The sequence below is a fragment of the Stenella coeruleoalba genome (genome assembly GCF_951394435.1).
Source record: "Stenella coeruleoalba genome assembly, chromosome: 8".
NCBI lineage: Eukaryota > Metazoa > Chordata > Mammalia > Artiodactyla > Delphinidae > Stenella > Stenella coeruleoalba.
In genome coordinates, this window is record NC_137154.1 from 63598826 (window position 1) to 63619638 (window position 20813).

Genomic DNA, 20813 nt, shown 5'->3' on the forward strand with positions numbered 1-20813 from the left:
TCAGGGACCCTTGATGGATATGAAGCCACCATCTTAGACTAAGACTGTCTATATTTTTTTTATTTTTTATTTATTTTTTTAACATCTTTATTGGGGTATAATTGCTTTACAATGGTGTGTTAGTTTCTGCTTTATAACAAAGTGAATCAGTTATACATATACATATGTTCCCATATCTCTTCCCTCTTAAGACTGTCTATATTTATCAGAGACAGAGAGAGAGAGACAAACTGTTTTTTTTAATACATTTATTTATTTATTATTTATTTATTTATGTCTGTGTTGGGTCTTTGTTGTTGCGCGTGGGCTTTTCCCTAGTTTTGGCGAGCAGGGGCTGCTCTTCATTGCGATGCACGGGCTTCTCATTGCAGTGGCTTCTCTTGTTGCAGAGCACGGGCTCTAGGTGCGTGGGCTTCAGTAGTTGTGGCACGTGGTCTCAGTAGTTGTGGCTTGTGGGCTCTAGAGCTCAGGCTCAGTAGTTGTGGCACACAGGCTTAGTTGCTCTGCGGCATGTGGTATCTTCCCAGACCAGGGGTTGAACCCGTGTCCCCTGAATTGACAGGCAGATTCTCAACCACTGTGCCACCAGGGAAGTCCCCAGACAGTTAAACTTTTATCTTTTTACCACTGTTATTCTGGGCTTTCAATCTGAGTACTCCTCTTTTATTATCTTATTTAGTTTATCCTGTTATATTATTATTACACCTATCTCATATTCTCTTGTTTAGTTTTCTTATAACTTATAACTAAGTTTTCATATAACTAGTTGTTTTGTCTAAAATATGATGGGAAAGCATTCCTTGGGTTGTACATAAAATAGTATTAAACAGTCTAATGGCAATCACTGATAGGCTGCTTAAATGAATGATATTTCCTTCATTCATTGTTTAGAAAGGGCCCATTGGGGAAGGGGAAAACCAAAACAAAATCCAACACTATTCCAATTGACTGAGCTGCAGAAGTGGAAGCGCCTCAACACCCAGATGGCATTTGACTGTCATCTTATAAGCACGGGTTTTCCATCAAGTGAGACTACTACATTGTCTCCCAATTTCTCTTCAAGTGATAAATGCTCCTTAATCTCATCCATGCCATTTACACACCACTTGTGTTTAATATATGTAAATTTCTTTTTAACGGCATCTTTGGAGCTAGCATAAATCATCTTGCTTTTTAAAGGTGCACTCTTAGAAGCCCAGAATATAAATATCAATACTAGGTCTTCTTTCTTAGACTCTTGTTTTGTATGTGGCATCATACAGAGCAAACTGGCAATCATTCAGAGGTAGCAACTTCACAAAAGATGTGTAGGGATCCTCTGTGGTATCACCAGTGTCATTTGCCAAGATCTGCTTTGCTTTCTCTACAATTATTTGTCCTTTCTCATCATTTAAACAGAAGAGACCTTCTTTCTTCCCTCCTTCCTTTCTTTCTTTCCTTTTAATCTTCTTTTGTATAGACGATTTCCTTATTTTCCAATTATTAAAAACTTTGATGACGTCATCATTCACTGTAACTCCAGAAGCCATAGTGCCTGGGGCTGCATTGGCAGCTCTGGCTCCAGCTCTGTGGCACTAGGAGGAGGAGAAGGAGAGGAGAGGTGGGTGGAAACCTTGTCTCTCTTGTTCACATCTGAATCTACAGAGCTTAGAACAGTGCCTGAAAATAGTATGTGCTCAGTAAATATTTGTAGAATGAATGAATGGGATTCCTCTAAAGGTTGTACATAAAAGTAATATTAAACAGTCTAATGGCAAGTTCCTGCTTTAAGAAACTTGAGAATTTGTAATTCCAAGGAAACTAGAAAGATATTTATAGGTGAGGAAACTGATATTTAGTGGGGTTATAAGACTCATAGGCCGCACAGGTTCCTTGTCATGCCAATTGTTGGCCAATCTCTCTAGCCAGGTATGAGTTCTAAGACCACTGCTGCCTCTACTATGTGTACTATTTGAAGCCAAGTCCCCCTAAAACTGAGTTCCCCCACTGAGTTTATGATTAATCTCTCTATCTAAAATTTAATTTCCTTTCTTTTCCCCCCTGACCTCAATCCTGTGGTAACTGAACACTAATCAACTAGTCAGATGACTAAAACTGCTGTTGTGATAACACCACTAATGTTCTAAAACTGCTATTATAGATATCATTATTAGTGTACAAACTCAGGTTGTTTCTCCAGGGCAAGATGAGCTTACAGACCCCGAAGCCATGGACCACCTGGCCTGAGAATTCGAGACATCCTGACTCCTGAAACTACGATTAAGAAATGTCACGAGGGCTTCCCTGGTGGCGCAGTGGTTGAGAGTCCGCCTGCAGATGCAGGGGACGCGGGTTTGTGCCCCGGTCCGGGAAGATCCCACGTGCCGCGGAGCGGCTGCGCCCGTGAGCCATGGCCGCTGAGCCTGTGCGTCTGGAGCCTGTGCTCCGCAACAGGAGAGGCCACAACAGTGAGAGGCCCGCGTATCGCAAAAAAAAAAAAAAAAAAGAAAAAAAAGAAATGTCACGAGATGTTGATTAATCCTAGCCTCTTTGTTTTTCCTTTTTACGAAACCCCTAACTCAAAGGCCAAGTGGGAGTGTATCTGAGGCTTGTCTCCCACCCCCTTGCTTGGGGCCCTGCAATAAACCTTTACTTTGCTGCAAACACCTCCTGTCAGAGTCTGGCTTTCTGAGCCTGGGGCATGTGAGTCCTTGCTGGGTTACATATTTGGCTGACGAGCACCTGTGATGTATGCTGTAGACAGGACTGCTCAGTGGCCCAGGGTTTGGAGAGGACGACCTACTACTGTCCTTTCCCCATACAGGAAGTGCAAGAACACAGCTAACAGATTTTTCAAGCATTCTCAGGCACTGCAGAGCTTAGAAAGCCCAGTAATTGGGAGCAGTTTCGTCCCAACCAGCAGGCAGCCTTAGCTATTTATTACCTGGCACTCTAGGGTAGCAGAGCTGGCAGTTCTGAGGAGGATGGTTGTCCAGGCTCTCCTCTGGCAATCGTCTTCCTCCACCAGCTCCCAACAAAAACATTTAATCCCTTTCTTCCACTGCTCTCAGTTCTACTTGGTTGGGCTTTTAGAGGACAGAGACTGGAGTCCAATATTACGCAAGTCGCCTATCTTTGTACATCTTTCTCGGCGCGCTCGCGCCGGCTCGGAGCTAAAGGAGGGGGTGGCGGGCGCGTCCCCGAGCTGCGCTCTCTCACCTTCTGGTCCCCGCGCTGAGCCAGGCTCCGAGAGGCGGGCGCGCGCCCCGGGCCGAGGCCGCTTGAGGGAGCGCGCACGCTCCGCCTCTCCCCGCCTCCCTGATGCGCGCCCCGCCCCCTCGAGCTGCCGTGTTCTGAGCGCTCAACCTCGGAGGACTTTGGCCCAGAGTAACCCCGCTCGCTTGAGCTTTCCCCTCTATTCCGCGCCTACCCCCGGCACGCCCTGAGAGCCCGCGGCGGTTGGGCGCTCGCTGCCCGCCCCTCTTCCTCCCTGCCGAGCTTCGGCTTACCCCCTCCCGGCCCCTGCGCGCGGCACCTCGTCATGGCGGCCCTCAGCAAGTCCATCCCTCATAACTGCTACGAGATCGGCCACACTTGGCACCCTTCCTGCGGGGTCTCCTTCGTGCAGATCACCAGGGGCGCCCTGGAGGAGTCCCTGAAGATCTATGCTCCCCTGTACTTGGTGAGACCCATCAGCTCCTCCCCCAGGGCGAGTTTAGTGTGGAGAATGGGCCAGGGCGTGCAGTCGTGCTCCGGCGGGGCCCGGGGCACTCGCCCCGTGTCGATTTCTCATTGGGAGGGGTCAGGGTATTTTTGGCGGCGGTGGGTGGGATGGGGGGAGATCGCGAGGGGCGGATATCCCAGATCCTACGGGCGGCGGGAGAAGGGGGAGGGGAATTAGAAGTTGAGCTGTCATCTGAATGCCTGTTGGGGAGAAGATGGGTTCCCAACTTCAGGATTAAGTTTGGGGCCCTTAAAATTGTGAGTTCAGAGGCCTGCGTTATTTTCCCTCCCTCCTGCCCTGTGGAGAGGTGTTGTAGGTCAGCGAGGCGATGAGAAATGGCCTGCAATCATTCCTCATCTAATTCCCCCTGTTTGGGCGGCCTCCTCCCCAATTTTTTTTTTTTTTTTGAGGGCATATTGGGCATCAAGTCCCTGTGGCCTCAGATCTTGTCTCAGTTTGGGGTGAGAGGATCGTAGCTTGAGGGTTTTGCAAGTGTTTTTGCAAGTTCACAAAGTGGTCTCCTGGTTGAGACTTTGCTTGGTGTTTTAAAGGGTGGTTCCAGTCTTTGAGTCAGTGAAAAATGTTTAGGAGATCTGACTTAATGTCAGGTGGGTCCTTCATTACACAGCTTTACCTGTAGGGCAATCTAAGTTTGGAGTTTTAAATAGAGAATATTTGGAAATACGTGTTTGTATCATGGAGAATTGTTAAAGAAGTTTGTTCTTAAATGTTCTCTCCAGCATCTCTTTTTTTTTCAATAATCTCATCCTTGGTATTAAAGATTTATTGCTTTGGCTATTGAAGTTCATTCTCTTATTTTCTTGCCCAATAGAGCCTGTGTCCTAAGAAGGCAAAGGTATATTTATTTTTGGTATGTTTTCTAAAAGTTCCATCCAATGTTCAGTGGATGGTCAATTCTTACTTCTCATTGAGTAATGATTTAGATTTATACCCTAATATTCCTGAAGGTGTGTCATGACCATATCTGTAGTACTTCTTGAAAAGTCTGATTATTTATTACAGAGATAACAGAGGAGAAGATGGTAACTTTCTCTGAGCTAGCGGAAGCCAGTTCATTTGTGTCATATATACTTACGCTTTTCAAACTTTAATGTGTGTTAGGAATCCACTGGGGGAGAATGTTAAAATGGGGGTTCTGATTCAGTCGATCTGGGTGGGGCCTGAGATTCTGCATTTCTAACAAACTCCCAGGTAATATTAATACTTCTGGACCAAGAGCCACAGTTTGAATAGTTAGGCTCTAGAGTAAAGGCTGATAATAAACTTATCATTGGAGCTGTAAATGTCTTCCTTGATTTTCTTTGGCCAAGATCCATGTTTATCTGCTTTTCCACATGAATTGTGGCCAGTCCGTAGCTCAATTTTTTTTTTTTAAATAGAATATCTACAAACATGAGTGCGCTCTTGATGTATTCAGTAATACAGAGATTGTTCCTTCCCTTAGAGGATTATGAGGTTTGTGGGGAGAGAGTTTATGGTGTGTAATTTCTCCCTCTGAAAATCCATAGCACTTTTATTGTACCTCACATATTCATTCATCCATTCATTCAACAATTGTTTGTTGAGGGCCTGATGTTTTTCATATTTACAGCCTAGATACTTTATTGGTTATGTTTCCTGATAGGGTATTTCGGGGGACAACAGGAACATGAGCAATGGAAGCCCACCTTCTATTCCAGTAGGTGGGCTGGGGTCAAGGGGGGGGTCAAGAAAAGTTTGTGTTTTACCATTATGTCTCCAGCTAGATTAAATACTTCTTGAGGACAGATTCTCGATCTTATTTGGCCTTGTAATATCTGTATTCAAGATAGCTGGGTCGCTATTCAAGAGTGGTTGTGAAGTAAAATTAGTGGGAACTGACCAGTATTTTATTTTAAGCGAAATAGAAGAGAATAGAAAAAAATTAGAGTCCACTGCAGGTGGTATGGATAAGCATTATTTCATGACAGTTTTGTTTGTTGTATTTGTATGGGTTGCTGGGGCTCTTAGAGCATATACCAACACTTTGCTCATTGTCAGTGTTAGGTAGTTGTTGATTAACTGTGTAATCCAGGGTACCAAGATACAAGGTGGTGTGGGAAGAAGTGGGCTTTTAAAAGGGATCAGCCACTTCTGATTTTGAATCTCAGCTTCATCAGTTACTAGCTCTTTGACTTTGTGCAAGTTACTTTGTCTTTCTCTGTGAGAATTAAGTGAAATAATGCACTGAAGATGTATCATGTTTCCTAGTTCATAATAGGTCTTGAATAATTCGGCATTTTTTTCTTCCTCATTCTCTCAGTGGCACTTAAGTTAGGTGTGAAGTTCATTGAGGGCGGCTAGGGAGGGCTCCTTGGAAGAAGTAGCATTTGACTTGGGCCTTGAAGATAAGGAGGTACAGACATTGATTCATGTATTGATTCATGTATTAGATATTTATAGGATACATATTCTTAATGGAGCGGAGGGAGAATAGTGTGAATTGAGGCAGAAATCTAAGTGGTTTCGTAAAAGAATAGTACATGTATTGATTGGCTGAAACAGAAGTTTTGTGTATAGCTGTATGAGTAATAACAACTCTTATTTATTGAACACTCATATGCTTAAACCTTCACGTATTTTCTCTTATTTAATCCTTACACAACTCTGTCTTATCTCCATTTCATAGGTAGGAAAACTGAAGATTAGAGACATTAAGCAGTTTCCAAGATTCAGAGCTACTAAGGGAAAGGAAAGGTGTTTTTTTTTTTTTTTTTTTTTGACTCAAAGACTGAAGGCCAGGCTAAAGGTGCCATTGAGATTTTTTTTTGAACAAAGGGGTTACAAGTACGGAATGGTGCTTTCAGATGATGAATCTGGTCGAAATGGGTAGACGGGATTGGAAAGACTGTTTAGGAGTTGATGCAGTAGATTCACTCAAGTGGTAGAAAGAATCAGTTCTCATGGGATCTTACTTTGCAGCTTATTAGCAGTGTGATCTTAGGAAAATTATCTCACTTCTTTGAGCCTTAGTCTCCTTGCTTTGCAGAAGATAACTATACCCATCTCTTAGGGTTGTCATGAGGCTTTAAATGGATAATAGTGTGTTGGAATAGCAGCTATCATGTAGTGGGGCCCTAATCAAGCGTTGCTGTTATTAAAATAGTGCATTCGTTGTGATTTGTATCTCCACCTCTAGTTAGAATGGTGGTTTGTATTCAGAACTAGCACGGTACTTCAGTAGGTGCTTCAGGAAGTGTCTGAATGAGTGCAGGTATGAATGAATGAATTCATGAATAATTCAGGAGTGAGGAGATAGTATTTGGCAGGTCTAAGGTAGTGCCAGAGAGAATGGAAGGGCAGTTTTAGAGGCATTTCACAGGAGAGGCATTTCATAGGAAGAACGAACAGACTTAGAGACTGAGAATATTAGGGCAGTGTGAGGGCTTGTTTATGCTTCCAGGATTTCAAGTCTGATGCTGTTGCCATCATTGATAGAAAAGGAGAAGTTTAAGGGAAGCTGGGTTGGGGGAAAATTTTAGTCAAGAGTGTTTTCTGGAGCCTATATATATATCTGCTTGTATATCTGCTTTTCATTTGAAATATTACCATGTGTGTTGTACTAAACTGATTCGTTTTGTTCCTTTCAGGTTTACTCTTTTCAAAAAAAAAATTTTTTTTTTTTAATTTATTTATTTAGTTATTTGGCTGCGCCTGGTCTTAGTTGTGGCATGTGGGATCTTCATTGTGGTGTGTGGGATCTTTTTTTTTTTATGTGGACCATTTTTAAAGTCTTTATTGAATTTGTTACAATATTGCTTCTTTTTTTTTTAATGTTTTGTTTTGGCTGCTAGGCACTTGGGATCTTAGCTCCCTGACCAGAGATTGAACCCGCACCCCCTGCATTGGAAGGCAAAGTCTTAACCACTGGGCCACCAGGGAAGTCCCACGCGGGATCTTTTAGTTGCGGCATGCGGGATCTTTAGTTGCGGCATGCGAACTCTTAGTTGCAGAACGTGGGATCTGGTTTCCTGACCAGGGATTGAACCGGGGCCCCCTGCATTGGGAGCATGGGGTCTTAGCTACTGGACCACCAGGGAAGTCCCCAGATTTACTCTCTTGTTCTATACATCTGCTCTCATGCTTTTCTCATCTTGGTATCTACAGCTATTCTTGGTATTCACCTTCTAATGCTTAAACCATGTTGAAATGTAGATGGACTATTCCTTTTCACAGTGAATCTTTGTGTTTTCACGATTTGTAAAAAACATCATCATCAATTTCCTTGATGTAGTTTTTTTTTTAAAAAAAGAATCCTTCATATGTTGTAATATATGCTAATAATTTAAGTATGTACCAAAAATGTATTTCAGGAAGCTATATATATATATATTTTGTCTTTTTTTTTTTTTTACATCTTTATTGGAGTATAATTGCTTTACAATGGTGTGTTGGTTTCTGCTTTATAACAAAGTGAATCAGTTATACATATACATATGTTCCCATATCTCTTCCCTCTTGCATCTCCCTCCCTTCCACCCTCCCTATTCCACCCCTCCAGGCGGTCACAAAGCACCGAGCTGATCTCCCTGTGCTATGCGGCTGAGGAAGCTATATTTTGAATATAGTTATTGCCACGCATTCACAATAAGTGGTACCCATCACTACACACATTCACATGAAACAGTTGTTAAACTGTTTAAACCCTTGACTACCACTAAAATTAATGAAAGCATAGTGCCCTTGGTACTTTGTGGCAAATTTAGAATACACAGTTGCCCATTTAGGAGGATGGATTCTGTGCTGTTCAAATTCTTAGGTGCCTTTTCTAAAAGGAAAGCTTGTTCAGTTGTCTCAGGTGGTTCTAAGATCTTGTTTTTCCTGGTGTCTTTCCACAGGACCTCCAGATTAGGGTACTGGCATTTATCGTTAGCTGACTTCAGAGTAGAGCCTTTCACACTTTGGGGAAGGAATGATTTAAAAACCTGCTTCTTCAGCGACCTTCAGATGTTCACACCCTTCTTCAGAGTACAAAAATGTTTACTTAATATTTACTCCCCTTGAATTTTATAATCTTAACAGACTTGTTAGAGTGTAAGTTCATAAACACTTAAGCAGGAGTTGGATTTCTTAGGAATTAAAAAAACCAACAACAACTTATGGACAGTCTTTAGTTGCAAAAGGCTTGAAAACCACTGACTAAAATTTCAGTGATGGAGTTTTTTGTTTTTTTAATGTTCTCACACAGTTTTATTTTATGGAAAAAATGGTAATTCTACAAAACTTCTCAAGCTTAACTCCACTTACAAGATGGTGTTCAGATTTCTGTATTTCAGTATGACTTAGGAGGCAGGATCCTAGATTCTGGGATCAAATTGCCTATGTTAGAATTCTAGCTCACTACTTACTAGCTGGGTGACCTCAGACAAATTACCTAGCTACTCTAAGCCTCAGTTTTGGTAAATTTTAACTCTGGAGGCCCTGGTGAGGATTAAATGTGGCATAATATATGAAGTGCTTCTGGCATGTAGTGTGCACTGAGTTTTTAAAGGCAGTGTTTTAGCAGGTAGAGAAAATGAGTCCAGCAATGAGACTTTTTGAAATTTTTGGTAATAGTCCATTTGTTTTTGTTTTTTACTTAAAAAAAGAGAGAGACCAAAGTCATTAAGGAATACAAACTGCTGAGAATATTTGAATTGTTTGACATTTGGAGATCATGGAATTTGTAAATATGATGGATTAATTCCCCTTTGATTTTTCCCTGAGTCCTACTTTAGGGGAGGAGGTGAGGGGGCTCATTTTATTTTTCTAGTCAATAAGTAAATGATGATTCTTTTACAAGATTTGTTATTATCCCTTTGGACGTGTAAGTTTTGTCTTTCAACTGAGCAATTAAATGATGAGTTTTCCTATTCGTCAACAAGAGATTGTGAGTGTGTTGAACTTGTTTTTCTATGTGACTTCTTGGTATTCTTTGGCTGATCTCTGTTGATTAAAACGCACACTTCCAGCACGTTACTTCTAGTTGAAAGTTGAAGACATATTGTACTAAACACTTTCATAACTCACCCTTTTCTGTGACCAAATCTTCTTTACTATTGTTTGCCCCTTTAGTTATCCTAAATCGGGGATAAAAATTATTGCTATTGATGTTTCTGAGTCAGTAGATTCTTATTAAAATGGATATTTGGTTGATTTAAAAAAATTTTAACGCCTTCAACAAATCCTTAATAGGTATTTTTCAATGTCGGCATTAGTTCTTTTTGCCTCGTCACTAGAAAATTCTTTTCAAATCAAATGGAGTGATCCTCTATCTGGGAAAGTTTATCCTCTTCAATAGAATCATTCATTTTGGTAGAGAGAGAAGCACACCTGGAGAAGTTAGGGATCCAAATCCACTCTGGTCATCCCTGTGGTGACAGATTTTTCCATCGGATCGCCTTCATAGCCAACTCTCTAGTTGATTTACTGTGGTACAGATTATTTTGAATAACCAGACCTCTTATTTACTATTTAGAAAATTATATTTTTCATGAACTTTTGACCCATTAAAATATTTTTATGATTATTTGCTGATAAACATTGATGAAAAAATATACACAAATTGAGGGGAGACGACTTGATGATTAGGTTTAGTAATATTATATATCTGAACCTTGATGGTTAGTATTGGAATATTTGTCCCCTATTCATTTACCAGTTATTTATTGAGTCTGCTATGTGCAGGCTGCTGTGTATAGCAGCTGTGTGCTATGTGGTATGGTGGAAAATAAAAAAAATGAATGGGACATACTTCTTATATTGTAAGAAGGAGGGGAGACTAGGCATGTATTATTCTGTAATAAAATTCATTGAGATAAATACCATAAGGTACATATTAAAGTGGTTTGAGAGATGGAGGTGGAAGGTCATATTTGGCTGGGGAGGTAAGGGGAAACTTAATGAGAGAGATGGCATTTTAGTGGCCTTGAAGGGAAAACAGGATTTGGAAAGGTAGAAATAGGTGGGGGATAAGGGAGAGGAATGGCTTGAACAAAGACATTCAGGTAGAATAGGATATGGTGTGCTTTGGGGAATGGCAGGTGGAATTTGGACGTTATTTGTTGTAGTAGGCGATCGCTAAAGGTGGCCAACAGGGGTAGTATGCCTGAAGTTATTTCATAAAGCTTAATCTGGCAGTGGTATATAGAAATCTTGGATTCAGTGACTCAGATGTAAAGCAGGGGGAGGAAAGCAATGAAGCTATAAGATTTTAAGCCTCGTTTATTTGAAAATGTGCAAGGTAGTGCTTTGGAAAAAATATCTTCAGTGAAATATGCTGGATTGCATTGGGGCATATTGAGTTTTAGCTACTAGTACGATATCTGGGTGGAAAATGACCAAGAGGCATTGAGAAATGGAAAGTTGCTGTTCTAGAGAAAAGGTGGGATTAGAGATTTAGGTTTCATCTCTATTCTTATGACATATTCTTTATGTCGTAAGATAGAGATGAAAGTTGAAGCCCTGGTAAGTCAACAAGGAAGAGAGGTCTTTAGGTCAGCAAGGGTTTAGAAAGAGAAGACAACTTAAATGCTCATTTTTGGAGTGGAGGAAAAAGAAAAAGAAGCAGTCAGAGAGGTATGAAGAGATGGAGAAGAAAGAGTGTTGCAGAGAAGTGTCGAGAAGGGAGTTTTGGGAAGTATTGTTAAGAGGTGGGAAGAGCATGGGCTTGAATCTCAGTCCTGCCACTTACTAGCTTTGTGACCTTGAGCAAGTCTCTTAACATATGTGAACCACGGTGTTCTCATCTGTAAAATGGGGGTCAAATACCTATCTCATGTCTTTTAAAAATATGAATCAGAACACTCCAGTGGCTTTCCATCTCAGAAAATGTGAAATCTTTGCCATGGCTGTTGCTTGATTGCGTTTCATACCATTTTTCTCTTTGCTTATTCACCTCTGTCCAGATATAATTTACATGATTTATTTTATAATTTTGAATCTAAGTTTTGTTATTTAGGATGGAGAGCTCTTGATTTCTGAGGAATAAATTGGACAACAGATTGTCAAAAAATGAACATGTCTGTGGAGTAAATGAATGTAGTATGGCTTCCTCTTTTCATGAGTTATGACTTGAGAAAAAAAACCTTGCCTCAAATTTGTGCGTAAGCAATATACATGTAAGTAGTTACTTTTATTGATTATGACAAGACAACCTGGATCGAAAGGCTGGAACACAAACTTATGTTCCATAGATCTACCTGTATAAGGTTTGATAGTGATAAAAAATGTATAAGACTTTAATAATAGATTTATAATTTATTCATTAAGTATTTATTGAATATGTACCAGGCCTGTGTGCTAGGTGATAATTTGAGAAGGGGAGTTAATTGAAGTGACTGCTTAATAAAGAACTAAATAAAGTTTTGGAAAGTCTTTTTTTTTTTTTTTTTTTTTTGCGGTACGCGGGCCTCTCACTGTTGTGGCCTCTCCCGTTGTGGAGCACAGGCTACGGATGCGCAGGCTCAGCAGCCATGGCTCACGGGCCTAGCCGCTCCGGGGCACGAACCCGTGTCCCCTGCATCGGCAGTCGGACTCTCAACCACTGCGCCACCAGGGAAGCCCCTGGAAAGTCTTTTCAAAATGTATTGGTAGGGACTTCCCTGGTGGCGCAGTGGTTAAGAATCCACCTGCCAATGCAGGGGGCAAAGGTTCAAGCCCTGCTGCAGGAAGATCCCACATGCCGTGGAGCAGCTAAGCCCGTGTGCCACAAGTACTGAGCCTGCGCTCTAGAGCCCACGAGCCACAACTACTGAGCCTGTGTGTCACAACTACTGAAGCCCACGTGCCCAGAGCCCATGCTCCACAACAAGAGAAGCCACCATAATGAGAAGCCCGCGCACTGCAACGAAGAGTAGCCCCTGCTTGCCACAACTAGAGAAGCCTGCGCACAGGAATGAAGACCCAATGCAGCCAAAAATAAATAAATTTATACAAAATGTATTGGTACAAGCAATCCCACTCCTGGGCATATATCTGGAGAAAACCATAATTCAAAAGGATACATGCACCCCAGTGTTCACTGTAGCACTATTTACAATAGCCAGAACATGGAAGCAACCTAAATGTCCACTGACAGAGGAATGGATAAAGAAGATGTGATACATATATACCATGGAATATTACTCAGCCATAAAAAAGAACAAATAATGCCATTTGCAGCAACATGGATGGACCTAGAGATTATCATACTGAGTGAAGTAAGTCAGACAAAGAAAGACAAATATCATATGATATTGCTTGTATGTAGAATCTAAAATAAATGGTACAAATGAACCTATTTACAAAACAGAAACTGAGTCACAGATGTAGAAAACAAACTTATGGTTACCAAAGAGGAAAGGGGGGGGATAAATTGGGAGATTGGGATTGACATATACACACTACTGTATATAAAAGATAACTAATAAGAACATACTGTATAGCACAGGGAACTATATTCATTGCTGTGTAATGACCTTTATGGGAATGGAGTCTAGAAGGGAGTGGATATATGTTTATGTGTGGCTGATTCACTTTGCTGTACAGCAGAAACTAACACAACATTGTAAATCATCTATACTCCAATAAAAAAATTTAATTAAAAATGTATTGGTACAGTTTTTCATTACTTATATAATATAGTGAATGTGATATATATTTATATCCCCAAGGACTATACTGGGCACATAGTAACGCATATTAGTTGATGCTTTGATGATTAAGGGTGTTAAACTATTTTATCATAACAGTGGTATTTTATTAAAGATTTATTTTAAAACTTTTAAATTGTCTTTTGATTTATCACTATCTTAGCTTTCTTTTTACTAATTGATCTCCTCTAAAAGAGTGTGGTGATTTTTTGGGTGTATTTTTTCCTTCATGTTTAGTGTGAGATGTATCTGCTTCATCTGAGAAAACTAGGAGTGTAGTTAATAAGTATTTGTTAATGAGCCTGATTTATTAGTGAATCAAATTGGTACTGTAAATTGATGTTACAAATTGTATATGAGGCTCTCTCCTTCAGATATGCTTGAGGAGAATCAACTGAAGTGAATGAATGCAGATTTTAAGCAATTTTGCTTTCAGCAGCGTTGAAAAATATTAATTGAAATGAATGTATGTGTGAAAAAAGAGTATGAAAAGAGGGACGAATGCTGGCTCAAGTATCATCAGGTTTGAGCAGGTTCCTTTTATAAGAATGCTGAATTTACAGTGTTTTCAACTTATTATCATTTACTTTGTATAGTCTTTTGACTCATTACGTGTGTCAGGTTGCTTTGATTTCTTGATTCTAACTAGATCCTTGGAGTTTGGATTGTCACTAGTCCAGTTTGGGAGTTGTCCTGAAGGATTCAGTATCTACTGGCAATGATGGAAGGAGACTTATTCTGATCATTTTTGATTTCTAAACCCTGAAAAAAGTAGACACGGGGCCATCTTTTTCAGACCTATTTCTTAGAAACTCTCAAGCCCAGGAGACACTGAATTAATCAGGATCAGACTGAATTTCAGAGTGTGCTCATAGTTCCATTTGGAGCCCAGGGAGTGTTACTGTAACTGTATTTACTATGAATCTTCATTTTCTCTGTCTTTCCTATCCTCATTTTACTCTTCAAATATTACAGATTGCCTATAATGTGTCAGAAATACAGGGGTAGGGGGAACAAAATGTATGTGGACATTACAGTTAAGGGGAAGATAAGAAGATAAAAGAAATATACAAAAAATTATTTCAACTGTGGTAAGTGCTAATAAGAAGTACAGGACGTTGCTAGAGAGTGTTACATGAGGTGGGTTTGGGAAGGCTTTCCCAATGAAGTAACCTAGTGAGTATATGAATATATACATATATTAAGTGAATATGTATTAGGCTTAACATTTATGGCACATAACCCAAATTTTAGTGTGAGATAATTCAGAGAAATAAGAAGCAGTTACTTTACAGAGAGATTATTTAAGGATTTCTTAAAACCAGTATCCTGGGCAAGAATTTGGTTTCTTTCCTTTTGACATTGGTCTTTACTTAAACTTGAAGCCAAAGGAAGTAATGAAACAGCTTAGATCATACAAATACCTTGATTAACAGATTCTCTGAAATTGAACCTCTTTCTAATAAAAATCTGTATTTTAAGTTAAGGTAGTCAGAAATTTTCAGTTACAAATGTTAGAAAAACTATTTTAATCTCTATTTGTCTTCACTGATTTAAAGGTTAATCAAGGTTGTTTTAGACAAAATTGTCTAAAGGTCTGGGAAGTTAAGCATCTTTTTAACGCATTCCTTTTCTGTGCTCTTTTCTCTTTTTCACGTGGTTAAATTTATGGTTAAATTTATTTTCTGGTTTAAATAGGTGGTCAGGGTTATCCCCATCAGAAAATAGTAAGGGATTTTATATTTGTTAAATAGTTGACGGGCTAATTGTTAGACTTCATTGTGGGTGAGTTTTAGCAAATGTGTGAGTACAAGTACAGTTTAAACCTTTTGAGAATCGCTTTGTCGTCTGTTAAAAAAATTTCATATAACAACAGATGGTGAGGCAGTTTTGTTTTTTTTAGCAGCATAGTCCCCTGATATCTGTGCTTTCTTCTCTTGCTCAAATTGTCCCTACTTCTTTGACTTGAACTCTTATTTTGCTAGAGTTCTATTTTAAGGATTCAATTCAATACAGGCGATGTTCTCATTGGAGAGACTGGAATGTATGTACATACCTTCTGTTTTTCATCTGAATATAGTTCTTCAGTAGGAAGTGTATTATTTGAATTTTTCTTCACTAATTAAGGTATTTCACATTAGAGCCTAGGATATTTGCACTTAAGTATGCAGAAGATGGCAGGTTATGAAAAATGTTTTGGTTTAAGATTATAGTATTGCATGGAGAGTTATAGCAATAAGTTGAAGTAACAGGTGTGTGTTTTCAAGACTATCCCCTACATTACCAAAAATATTAATATTACTCAGTTTAGAACATGGCTGTAATATACACAGGAGTCAATCTGAATTTTGTTCTTGATCATATTTTGTCTCAATATTATATCTAAAGTATATTTTCAGGTTTATCTTTAGAGCCTATGTCAACTTTCTTATAAATTTGAAAGTGGCTCTTTTATTGAGAGTAGATGATTATAAACTTAATGGTCATCACTGAAACTTGATGGTATGATTTTCATTACAGGGAGGTTTAAGAGTAAGTAGATAAGGAAACTTTTGAAGATTTGTATTCTCTGGCATATATTAGTAACAAAGTTGCCCTAGTTTTTAAAAAATTTTATTATTATTTAAAAAATTAAAAAATATTTTTTTGAAGTATAGTTGATTTACATTAGTTTCAGGTGTACAACACAGTGAATCAAACTTTTTATAGGTTATACTCCATTTAAAGTTATTTTAAAATATTGGTTATATTCCCTGTGATGTATAATATATCCCTGTAACTTATTTATTTTATTTTATTTAAAAAAACATTTATTTGGCTGAGCCGAGTCTTAGTTGTGGCACGCGGGATCTTCATTGCAGCATGCGGGATCTTTAGTTGCGGCATATGGGATCCAGTTCCCCGACCAGGGATTGAACCTGGGCCCCCTGCATTGGGAGTGTGCAGTCTTAACTGCTGGACCACCAGGGAAGTCCCAGCTTATTTATGTTATATGTAGTAGTTTGTACCTCTTAATCCCTTACTCATGTCTTGCCTCTACCCCTTTCCTTCTTCTCAGTGGTAACCACTATTTTGTTCTCTATATCTGTGAGTCCATTTCTGCTATATTCATTCCTTTGTTTTTTTTAGATTCCATATATAAGTGATAACATACAGTATTTGTCTTTCTCTGTCTGACTTATTTCACTAAGCATAATGCCCTCCAGGTCCACCCATGTTATTGCAAATGGCATAATTTCATTCTTTTTTATGACTGAGTTCTTTACTCATTCATCTGCTGATGGACACTTAGGTTGCTTCCATATCTTTGCTATTGTAAATAATGTTGCAGTGAACATTGGGGTGCATTTATCTTTTTGAATTAGTGTTTTTCTTTTCTTCAGGTGTATACCCAGGAGTGGAATTGCTGGGTCGTATGGTAGTTCTATTTTTAGGTTTTTTTTTTTTTTTTTTTTTTTTTGAGGTATGCGGGCCTCTCACTGTTGTGGCCTCTCCCGTTATGGAGCACAGGCTCCGGATGCGCAGGCTCAGCAGCCATGGCTCATGGGCCCAGCCGCTCTGCGGCATGTGGGATCCTTCCGGACTGGGGCACGAACCTGTGTCCCCTTCATCGGCAGGCGGACTCTCAACACTGCGCCACCAGGGAAGCCCTATTTTTAGTTTTTTGAGGGACCTTCATACTGTTTTCCATAGTGGCTGCAGCAGTTTACATACCCACCAACAGCGTACTAGGGTTACCTTTTCTCTACATCCTCACCCACATTTGTTATTTTTGTCTTTTTGTTGATAGCCATTCTGACAGATGTGAGGTGATACCATTGTGGTTTTGATTTGCATTTCTCTGATGGACTAGCGATGTTGAGCATCTTTTTATGTGCCTGTTGGCCACCTATATGTCTTCTCTGGAAAAATTTATATATAGGTCTTCTGCCCATTTTTTTAAAAAATTAAAAAATATATTTTTATTTTTTGGTTGCTCTGCGTGGCATTTGGGATCTTAGTTCCCCGACCATGGATCAAACCTGTGCCTCCTGCAGTGGAAGTGTGGAGTCTTAACCACTGGATCACTGGGGAAGTCCCTTCTGCCCATTTTTTAAATTGAATTGTTTGTTTTTTGATATTGAGTTGTATGTGCCGTTTATGTATTTGGATATTAACCCCTTTGTGGTCATATTATTTGCAAGTATTTTCTCCCATTCAGTAGACTGTCTTCGTTTTGTCAATGGTTTCCTTTGCTGTGCAAAAACTTTTAAGTTTATTAGGTCCTATTTTATTTTTGCCTTTGTTTCTTTTGCCTTAGGAGGCAGATCAAAAAAAAATTGCTATGATTTATGTCAAAGAGTGTTCTGCCTGTGTTTTCTCCTAGGAGTTTTAAGGTTTCTGGTCTTACATTTAGGTCTTTAATCCACTTTGAGGTTATTTTTGTATGTGGTATGAGAACACATCTTAATTTCATTCATTTACACGCAGCTATGCAGTTTTCCCAGAACCACTAATTGAAGAGACTGTCATTTCCCCATTGTATAATCTTGCCTCCTTTGTGATAGATTAATTGACCATAAATGTGTGGATTTATTTCCGGGCTCTTTATTCTGTTCCATTGATGTATTTGTCTGTTTTTTGCCAGTACCATACTGTTTTGATTACTGTAGCTCTGTACTGTAGTTTGAAGTTAGGGAGGTGATCCCTTCAGCTTTGTTCTTTCTCAAGATTGCTTGGCTATTCAGGGTCTTATGTGGTTCCATATACATTTTAGGATTATTCTAGTTCTGTGAAAAATGTCATGGATATTTTGATAAATCTGTAGATTGCTTTGGGTAGTATGGTCATTTTAATAATATTAATTCTTCCAATCCTTGAACATGGGATTGCTTTCCATTTCTGTATCATCTTCAGTTTCCTTTGTCAGTGTTTTACAGTTTTCAGAGTATAGGTCTTTCACCTCCATGGTTAAGTTTATTTCTAGATATTTTGTTCTTTTTGATGCAGTTTTTAAATTTAATTTTTATTTTATATTGGAGTATAGTTGATTTACAGTATTGTCTTAGTTTCAGGTATATGGCAAAGTGATTCAGTTATATATATATACATATACTCATTCTTTTTCAGATTCTTTTCCCATATAGGTTATTACATAATACTGAGTAGAGGACTTCCCTGGTGGCACAGTGGTTAAGAATCCGCCTGCCAATGCAGGGGACACGGGTTTGAGCCCTGGTCTGGGAAGATCCCACATGCTGCGGAGCAACTAAGTCTGTGTGCCACAAATACTGAGCCTGTGTTCTAGAACCTGCAAGCCACAACTAGTGAGCCTGCATGCCCCGACTACTGAAGTCCATGCGCCTAAAGCCCGTGCTCTGCAACAAGAGAAGCCACTGCAATGAGAAGCCCGTGCACTGCAACAAAGAGTAGCCCCTGCTCGCCACCACTACAGAAAGCCTGTGCACAGCAACAAATACCCAACGCAGCCAATAAAAATAAATAAATAAGTAAATTTATTTAAAAGATACATATATATATAGAGTAGAGTTCCCTGTGCTATACAGTAGGTACTTGTTGATTATCTCTTTTATTTATAGTAGTGTGTATATATTAATCCCAAACTCCTAATTTATCCCTTCCGCCAACATTTCACTTTGGTAACCATAAGTTTGTTTTCGCAGTCTGTGAATCTATTTCTGTTTTGTAAATAAGTTCATTTGCATCATTTTTTTAGATTCCACATATAAGTGACATCATATGATATTTGTCTTTCTCTGACTTGCTTCACTTAGTATGATAATCTCTGGTTCCATCCATGTCACTGCAAATGGCATTATTTCATCCTTTTTTATTGCTGAGTAATATTCCATTGTATATATGTACCACATCTTCTTTATCCATTCGTCTGTCAGTGGGCATTTAGGTTGCTTCCATGACCTGGCTATTGTAAATAGTGCTGCAATGACCATTGGGGTGCATGTGTCTTTTTGAATTATGGTTTTCTCTGGGTATATGCCCAGTAGTGGGATTGCTGAGTCATATGGTAGTTCTATTTTTAGTTTTTTAAGGAACCTCCATACTGTTCTCCATAGTGGTTGTACCAATTTACATTCCCACCAACAGTGTAGGAGGATTCCTTTTTCTCCACACCCTCTCCAGCATTTACTGTTTGTAGACTTTTTGATGATGGCCTTTCTGACCAGGGTGAGGATACCTCACTGTAGTTTTGATTTGCATTTCTCTAATAATTAGTGATGTTGAGCAGCTTTTTATGTACTTCTTGGCCATCTGTATGCTTCTTTGGAGAAATGTTTGTTTAGATCTTCTACCCATTTTTTGACTGGGTTGTTTGTTTTTATGATATTGAACTGTATGAGTTGTTTATATATTTTGGAAATTAATCTGTTTGTAGCATTGTTTGCAAATACTTCCTTCCAGTTCATAGGTTGTCTTTTCATTTTGTTTATGATTTCCTTTCCTTTTAAATTTAATTAGGTCCTATTTGTTTATTTTTGTTTTTGTTTCCATTACTCTAGGAGAAGGATCCAAAAAAATATTGCTGCAGTTTACGTCAAAGTGTTCTGCCTATGTTTTCCTCTAGGAGTTTTATAGTATCTCGTCTTACATTTAGGTCTTTAATCCATTTTGAGTTTATTTTTGTGCATGGTGTTAGAGAATGTTCTAATTTCATTCTTTTACATGTAGCTGTCCAGTTTTCCCAGCGCTACTTATTGAAGAGTGTCTTTTCTCTATTGTGTATTCTTGCCTCCTTTGTTGTAGATCAGTTGACCATAGGTACGTGGGTTTATTTCTCAACTTTCTGTCCTGTTCCATTGATCTATATTTCTGTTTTTGTGCCAGTACCATACTGTTTTGATGACTGTAGCTTTGTAGTATAGTCTGAAGTCAAGGAGACTACTTCCTTCAGTACCTTTTTTCTTTCTCAGAATTGCTTTGGCTATTTGGGGTCTTTTGTGTTTCCATACAAATGAAAAATTTTTTTTTTGTTCTAGTTCTGTGAAAAATGCCATTGGTGATAGGGATTGCATGAATCTGTAGATTGCCTTGGGTAGTGTAGTCATTTTGACAATACTGATTCTTTTAATCCAAGAACATGGTATATCTTTCCATTTTAAATGGAATTGTTTTCTTGATTTCTCTTTCTGATAGTTCATTATTAGTGTATAGGAAAGCAACAGATTTCTGTATATTAATCTTTTATCCTGCAGGTTTACTGAATTCATTTATTAGTTCTAATAGTTTTTTGTTGGACACTTTAGGGTTTTCTATATACAGTCTCATGTCATCTGCAAATAGCGACCATTTACATTTTCCTTTCCAGTTTGGATGCCTTTTATTTCTTTTTCTTGTCTTATGGCTGTGGCTAGAACTTCCAATACTGTGTGAGATAGAAGTGGTAAGAGTTAGATAGAATGTCCCTGATTTTAGAGGAAAAGCTTTCAGCTTTTCATCACTGA

The 20813-nt window shown here is 39.0% G+C and overlaps 1 protein-coding gene and 1 pseudogene across 3 annotated transcripts in view; one reads left to right on the forward strand and one right to left on the reverse strand.

Moving 5' to 3' along the window:
* Positions 1 to 778: 778 nt before the first annotated feature.
* Positions 779 to 3025, reverse strand: LOC307190482 (cofilin-2-like; annotated as a pseudogene). The gene is made up of 2 exons (XR_013831760.1): positions 2924 to 3025; positions 779 to 1574 (listed from the first exon to the last, which is right to left on the reverse strand). The product of XR_013831760.1 is annotated as a cofilin-2-like (transcript).
* A 313-nt stretch (positions 3026 to 3338) lies between these two features.
* Positions 3339 to 20813, forward strand: part of TMEM135 (transmembrane protein 135) — a 249399-nt gene continuing 231924 nt past the window's right edge. For both annotated transcript variants that reach the window (XM_079930169.1, XM_079930170.1), the window contains exon 1: positions 3339 to 3661. In XM_079930169.1, coding sequence (XP_079786295.1) covers positions 3521 to 3661 — 141 coding nt within the window. In that variant the 5' untranslated portion in view covers positions 3339 to 3520. The remainder of the gene's footprint in view (positions 3662 to 20813) is intronic.